General features: G+C 37.9%; 2 protein-coding genes across 2 annotated transcripts; both read right to left on the reverse strand.

The window, feature by feature from the left end:
- Positions 1 to 1,613: 1,613 nt before the first annotated feature.
- Positions 1,614 to 5,024, reverse strand: LOC125218358 (dynactin, 150 kDa isoform). Its single transcript, XM_048120011.1, has 6 exons — positions 4,655 to 5,024; positions 4,191 to 4,313; positions 3,889 to 4,077; positions 3,726 to 3,807; positions 2,157 to 2,221; positions 1,614 to 2,055 (listed from the first exon to the last, which is right to left on the reverse strand). Exons 1-6 carry the CDS (start codon positions 4,946 to 4,948, stop codon positions 1,750 to 1,752), a joined length of 1,059 nt encoding a protein of 352 aa, XP_047975968.1. The 5' UTR covers positions 4,949 to 5,024; the 3' UTR covers positions 1,614 to 1,749.
- Positions 5,025 to 6,834: 1,810 nt separating this feature from the next.
- Positions 6,835 to 7,843, reverse strand: LOC125223796 (transmembrane ascorbate ferrireductase 2-like). Its single transcript, XM_048127091.1, has 3 exons — positions 7,805 to 7,843; positions 7,399 to 7,608; positions 6,835 to 7,331 (listed from the first exon to the last, which is right to left on the reverse strand). The coding sequence occupies exons 1-3, from the start codon at positions 7,826 to 7,828 to the stop codon at positions 7,026 to 7,028; spliced, it is 540 nt and encodes a 179-aa protein (XP_047983048.1). The 5' UTR covers positions 7,829 to 7,843; the 3' UTR covers positions 6,835 to 7,025.
- Between the last annotated feature and the right edge of the window lie 59 nt (positions 7,844 to 7,902).

Genomic DNA, 7,902 nt, shown 5'->3' on the forward strand with positions numbered 1-7,902 from the left:
TGTATATAGTATTCCACGTTTATACTTTTATATATTATAAGCGTGTGTAGATATTAATCTTTAATTGATTTCCATAATTATAGGTATTAGTTGTTAATTCATTTATCTTTATTAAAAATAATTCTATAATCATAGAATATCATGATTCCTTGGATTTATATAGTACTCCTACTCCACATGTATACTTTTATATATTATATGCGTGTGTTATTATATCATACACAAATTTGCAAATTTTTTAGATATGAAATTAGGTGAATAAAACTTGTTTATTTGTACATATTCAGTGCCATCTCATTTGATTATAGAAATTTTGAACTTGGCCCAGCTCAGCCCAGCCCGGCCCACATACTATCTGGGCTCGGGCCTGGGCTGGGTCCATTATGTATACTACAATCAAGGCCCGGCCCGGACCGCCACCGACATGGGCCTGGGCCGAGCTGGGCCCAATTGTCATCGGACACCTCTAATTTTACCTATGTGTTTCTCATTTTCTCTCATACTTTACCTACTTTATCTATTCCTCTCTTATAGTTTACCAATTTCGATATAATCGAACCGTTCACCATTAAGACTATTTTTGGTGGACGGAGGGTAAATATTAAATCATGAACTTTCGTTTTTTTTTTCTCATTTCTATCATGTGTATAAAACGATGTATTTTGTGATGCTCAAAACGATATGTTTCATTATAGCGAGCGAGAATTGTTTTGCTTAGTTTTTATGATTTTCTTTTCTTAATATTGATTCGATATGCATGTTGTTCAAAACCTTTAACCAATTTTGATATTTGAGCTTCAACGATAGAAGAAGAGTTGGATAGATCTAAACCGTAAATATGTTGAAGTTAGTTCTTTATCACTAAGTGTCAAAGGTACATTCTAAACTGCAAATGGCTCCCAATATTGGGTGTGTAGTTAAAAACAACTCTTTTGTAGTAGTAAGTACTCCCTCCGTACGCGCAATATTGTCCATATTTGACTTGGCAAAGGTTTTAAGAAAAGTGACCCTCCGTACGCGCAATATTGTCCATATTTGACTTGGCAAAGGTTTTAAGAAAAGTGAGTAAAAAAAATTAGTGAAATATAAGTCTCATATTTATATATTAATTTTATAATAAAATATGAGTGGAATGGATTAGTGTAAAGCAGGGTCCATTTCTCAAAATTGGAAAGAAAAAAAAAGTAAAGTAGACAAAATTCCATGACCGGTGGAAAATGGCAAAAGTGGACAATATTTCACGAACAGACAGAGTACTATTCTTATGTGGACACTGGTGATCAGTTTGAATTTTGAGAGTGTCCATCTGTAAACATCATCATTTACAAGAACGAATTAGCAATGAAGATAAGAAAGTACTCCCTCTGTCCCACAAAAGATGTCACACTTTCCTTTTTAGTTTGTCCCACAAAAGATGTCACATTTACATTTTTGGAAAAAGTTCTCTCTCACATAAATATAAAAATAATATTTTCTCTCTCCATTTAACACACAAAATAAAACCTCCTAAAATCGCGTGCCGTCCCACAAGTGTGACATCTTTTGTGGATCGGAGGGAGTAATTCATGACCAATGAAATCATGGAACCAAATTAACCTTAGTAGGCGCCAAAATCAAAAGTTAAAATCAACAATAACACTAATACTACTTACTATACACTCTGTACAAGCAGGAGTATAAAACGTATACACTGACAAATGTAATACTTGCTTTTGCAAATAATCAAATTTAAAAGTAAGTGGTAGAATCTCAGAATGAAAGTTTGATAAATACCAATACGTGCAAAACCAAAATGTAGACGACAAAAGCCGACCTCAACAGCATTAACCTCTGCAAACTCTCATTCCGACCACCCATATGAACTGGAAGCTTGTGGCGAGCGTCAATAGAATATTCAGAAGACACAGATTCCTGAGAAGAGCTGCTTCTTGCAAACCTATTCCGAGAAAAATTGGTATCTGAATTGCCAATTTCGATTCTTCTCTGTATCCCATTCAACTTTTCCAGCTCCATCTCCTTTGTATGGATTTCACTGATAAGACCTTCTGCCTGAGCCTATAAGTGAAAAATGAATTCAACATATTATTACAAATCTTCCAAGGAAAAAAATGTAGCCATCACAGAGTATTAAGTAGGTCCATGAAAAATATGATCACCTGCTTCACAGCAAGTTGTTCAATTAAGCTGTGAAGCTGCTTATCCAGAGCTTTCTCCCGCTGAGCTGCAAATGAAGATATCAAATATGTTCATAAAGATATTATTGTCAAGACATGTATCAAAAGACAATAATTTGCAACAGATCAAAATTACAGTAGCCAGAATGAGTCAGCTAAACCGGGACGTGTCACATTTGTTCAAAATTGATAAGAATTACTGATGATATCACTGAAATTTCACAGTACTTGACAGCAGTTAATCAGAAATCTATTTCGACTATCCTGCGGCACCTAACCACATCTAATAACTAGTAATCGCCAGGTGCATATCACAGGATTCATATAACTTACAAGAACATACTCCCTCCGTCCATAATTAAATGTCCTGTAGTTGACCAGATCGGGTTTTAAGAAATTATTTGACTTTAAGACAAAAAGTGGATAGTAAAAGATAGTAGATTGTGGGTCCTACTTTTATATACTCCCTCCGTCCCATTTAAGATGACCTACTTTCCTTTTTGATTTGTCCCAATTAAGATGACCCATTACTAAAAATGGAAACACCTTTCTCTCTAGTCTCTACCTTATTCCTTTTTTCTTACTTTACTCTCTTCACTTCACACACAAAATAAAGTTGCATAAATTCCCGTGCCACCCAAGGTAGGGGTCATCTTCCTTGGGACGGAGGGAGTATTAGTTTTATAATAAAATGTGAGTAGAATGAGTTAGTGGAATGTGGAGTGTAAGTGAAATGGGACATTTGTAGGCGGACGGACAGAAAAGGAAAAATGAGACATTTAATGGCAGACGGGGGAGTATATGATATTCCCTTCCTCCTACAAGATTATACACTCTTTCCTTTTTAGTTCATCCCACAAGAATATTCTTGTGCAATTTCTAATTTTGGAAACTCCTTTCTCTTGAGGTGAGACCCATTCCCCACTAACAATACTTTAATTACTTATACTTTCTACCTCTCTCTTATTTTACCAATTGTACATTAAAACCCGTGCCCAACCAAAAGTGCATATTCTCATAGGACGGAGGGAGTGTGATTACTTCAATAAAATTTGTAATTCAAAAGTATTTTTTAGAAATATGCTACAAGACAAAAGTAGTGCACAGGTGGTTTAAAAGCATGCATAATCCGATGGGCCGATGATTGACTTGAACAACAAACTTTTTAAATCAGTCTCTCTGGGTAATCTATTCTCAACTTTAAGTGTCTCTCTGGGAAGAGGTTTAGTCGAGAATAAGTTTTATATATCAGAAATGAGAATCATGCACAAAAACCTAAAATCCATGAAACAGAGATGAACAAATCAATGTAATACATCTCTGTTATCACATATAGTTAATTTAATAGGAATATTTGATCTCTGAAAAGTTCAGGGTTATTATCAATGTTTGTCTTGATTTTTAACATACTTTGCTATCCTGAGCTTCATCTTTCTCTGTAAAAATATAAATACTTATAGATTCTCTTGAAACGTAATTTTCAGTTAAAACTTGTCGGAATACATGATTATTGGAAAGCAAATGGGGGTATCTAATAATTAAACTAGGTACCTGGAGTCGGTTTTTTCAATGCGCTATCTTGGACCTGCAGCCACTTTTTCTCCAATTCTTGAACAGTCTCTTCTATTGCAGCCTATAAATAAGAGATAGATAGATGTTTCAGCAACCAATATGCATTAAATAGGCATAAGTTAAATTAAGCCATGCAACAGACCAATTCTTTTCTCTTGCTATCCAACTTCTCCATAAATGCAGATTTTGCAGTTTTTGCATCTTCTTGAGCTTTAACTGTTTGCTGGGATTCGCTAAGCATTCCATTGGACTCTTCAGAATGGCTGGCAACTGCAGAAGCTTTGTCTCTTTGCAACTCAGCTATCAGATTCTGTTCAATCAAGTCCAGTTCCTGAAAAAAAATTTATGACTATAGTGAAGACGCCAAACATTAAGAAGTTTTGGAGCACAAACATCAACTCATCAAGCCAGTTAAACAAAAGTTTAGGAAACTAAATTTCTTACCTTTAAATTACTTAAGAGCAACTCCGCTTCCTGTAACTTCTCTTGAATTTTAACTTGTTGGTTGGATATACCCTGTTCATACTCAGCATTCTCTTGCTGCAACCTTGCTTCTCTCTGCTGTGCCTGCAATGGGTAATTAAGAGTGACCATCACCAATCTACATTCACAGACTTCAAAATCACTACTTCTTTCCACAATTTTGACACAAACTCAGCCAGAATTCTCAGTCTAACAAATCAGATTCGAATGCATATCCAATTTAATCTGTCAAATTTGAACCTAGCTACATGAAATTGATCGAGGCTAATGCTCTCTTCTGCTAATTGCAACTGATACAATTTTCAGAATCTTATCAGGCACGTGCTTTTAATTCATCATCATAGTCACAATCAACATCACAAACAAAATGGGGAACAAAATACAGAGAAACATAGGAGAGATTTAAAAGTGTTGAATCAATATACCTCTAGTTTGGTGGAGGAGTGGGCGTTGAGCTGAAGAGCGAGGGCGTTATTGGAGGCGAGAGAGTGAGCGTGGAGATGGGGAAGACGTTGAGAAATGTCGGGAGGTGGGAGTCTGAGGCGCAGATCTCGGATCGCGCGGTTGAGAGAAGCTGTTTTGGTGTCTAGCTCCTTAACATAAGTGAGTTGTTCAGGCGTGAAGATGAGAGGAATGGAATTGGGATCAGCCTCTTCGTCGCTCCACCCGGCGCCACCACCTCCGACGACGTCCGCCGCCCAAGCTAGTAAGCCAGCCATCTAATTTTGTTTCCGATTGCGAACTAGTGATATGTAGATAACACTGCTCTACGCTCTTCTCTTGGATTTCCCCCAAATTAATGTCACCTGCTTTCTTTTTAAATTGGGCAAATTGCGTCGTGAATTTTCCCGAAAGTTTAATTTTTCCCATAAATTTTAAATATTGCGTTAAAAGTCATAAACTTTATCAGGTTGTGCAAATTTCTCATCCGACCCTATCAGATAATTTTCCGGCATAAACTTATCCTATGCAGAAGTCGAAAGCGTGACTTGGCAGCCGGAACACAAAAACGACGTTGAAAAAAAATTAAAATTTCGCGTCCAAAAAACACACAAATCGCAGCAAATGCAACTGGAGATCACAACATTACTCAGCTCAAAACTCATTCAATCCAACAAATTAACATCTCAACAACAAAAATCAGAAAAACAGGAAATATCGAAATTGTATGTAGAAAAAAGTTTTAGCAATACCTAATAATTTGAAAAACCACAAAAACCCCTAGATTAGATTTCGCAGCGACGTGAATTGGAAGGGGGAAATGAATTGGGGATCTTGCCTTTGAAACTTTGGAGTGAGAGGTAAAGAAAGAGAGACGTGGCGGTGGTCTCTGGAGGAGAGGGATGGGCGGTCGGTGGTGGATGGTGATGATGGGGGCGGAGCCAGCGAGAGGAAGGGACGGAGGGCAACGGAGCGCTGCCGCTCCTACAGCAATAGCGGCGGTAAACACTTATGGAAAGACTAGATCTAACTAAGCTAGGCATGAATAACATAAGGCATAAGCTAAGACAAATGAAACACGAAATAAATCCAACAAGAACTCCATAGCATGAAACGGTAATCAAGATCCAAAATGTAAACTCAAACAAAACAAGATTAAACTTCAAACTAAGCTTCGAAATTTAAGAACTAAAATAAGTAGCTAAGAAATCTTAAAAACAAAGCAAGTAAAAGATTGTTTGGCTTCTTGGAAACTGAAAATGGAAGAACTTCTGGAACTACAGCGGCTGGAATGATTCAGGCATGATGACTCCTCGCCGGCAGGTGGCCGGAATCTTCAAGGCAGGCTGTTGGATTTAGAGAGTGAAACTAAGAGCTAATGGTGCTATTCTCTCAAAAAGTACTCCTCTTTTCTTTATGTTCAGCTCCTATTTATAGGGTGGTTTGCCCTAATTTTTAAGGTTGCCTCTTCATACGAAATGACAATTTTGCCCCTCTTTAGTAGGTGATTGTTTCGAGCAAGTCCTTCCTTCTCGTGTCTAATTCCGTGGCATCCATCCTGACCACTTTGCACCCTTTCTGCTCATACTAACCAGTTTGCACACTTTTTGCTGCTTTTTCACTCGAATTCCTTCCGACCCTTTCCTCCTGATTTAGTACCTCAACCTGCACATTTTAGCAACTATTTTGCAGATATTATCCAATAAAGAGTGTTATACTGACCAGTAACCAAGGCTTAGAACGAGACTCATCATTTGTCATTTCGGTTCATCATCGAAATAGTGTCACTTTGCTTTTTTCTATGTTTGATAAATAGAAACCACTTTTCACTAACTCATTACACTCATATCTATTATAAAACTAATATTTAAACGTGGAACCTAGGTGTGAACTTGGAAGTAGCCCCTCTCTCTCTCTCGAATCATTTTCATCGATATGAAGATATGGATTATGGTTATCGCCACCTTAGCCCCTGAGCCAGCCCATCGACAACTTGGAGCTCGAACTATGCCAGATCGTTGTCACTGTCAAATAAAGTAAGGCGGAGACGAAGCCCCCTGCGTCATGATGATTCCCTTGCCTATCGCTACCATGGTTCATATTCTTCTCCTAGATAAGAAAAGAGAAATGAAGGTTTGTGTAACATGTTATTGGAAATTTTAGATTTCGGCTAGAAGTGGAACCAGTGAACCACAATCTTTCGAATAGTTGTGTTAAAAATTTGAATTTTCACCAATAATGGACTGTTGAAAGATGACATATCACAAAGAAACAACAATGCTTCAACCATTCTCGATCCTCAATAAATGTGGTTTCGATGTGCTGCTGTAAAAATATCAATCGCTCTTGTAGCCATTACTCTGCCATTCCTTTAGGATTATCACCTCTCCCCTGCATGGGAGAGACCACTCCAAGAATCACAAAACCTGCCAAAACAACAATCAAGATCCCCAAAGAATTCACCAGCAATGCCTCGGCCGAGTATCGTGATATTATCTTCTGCGTTTGTAGAAACGTTGCCTTCTCCAGAAGACCAGTGGCACAAGTAGCTACAGCTAGAGCGTAGATGTATAGCCCAAGAAATACATGCCACGGCATCAGGCTTGCGCGGCTATGTCTTGATCCACCGGGATACCAAAAGGTCGCAAATCCAGCAGCCCACTACACAAGAAATTGGAAGGATGATAAAGACTTATTATGCCAACAGAGAGAAAAATGAGCATCTTACCTGAATCCCGAACAGGACGAGGCAGGCTAGCCCCAGCCACGAGTGGAGACTGTAGAAGTTATCGATGCCTTTATCAACATGAAACTTCCATGCAGCCCATAGTCCTACGATGCTTAAAAAGAAAGCCAGGAATTGCAGGACAAGATGAACTAACTTTTTGAAGTTTTTTGTTCCGGTCACAGTCTTGTATGATAGCATAGCTGCAAGAATCTATGATAAGCGATTAACATATACTTTAACGACTTACAGTTCAAATTGGGGCAAGTGGGCAGCAAGCTCGCATATACGCAGACAGATGGACGCATATTTCCATGTAAAAGACATTTAAGATGAGAAATGAAACAATTATAATGTCCTGACGAATATACAAACAGAAATGCTAGTGTAAGTGCATTGCAACACTTACACTAGGAAGCCGACTAGTGTACATTGTTTCGTTATCATTTCAAACAAGCCGCTACAAAGGAATCAGCTAATCCAAAGGTATATTCGTCCAGAAAATCT

The sequence above is a fragment of the Salvia hispanica genome, chromosome 4 (genome assembly GCF_023119035.1).
Source record: "Salvia hispanica cultivar TCC Black 2014 chromosome 4, UniMelb_Shisp_WGS_1.0, whole genome shotgun sequence".
Taxonomy (NCBI): Eukaryota; Viridiplantae; Streptophyta; class Magnoliopsida; order Lamiales; family Lamiaceae; genus Salvia; species Salvia hispanica.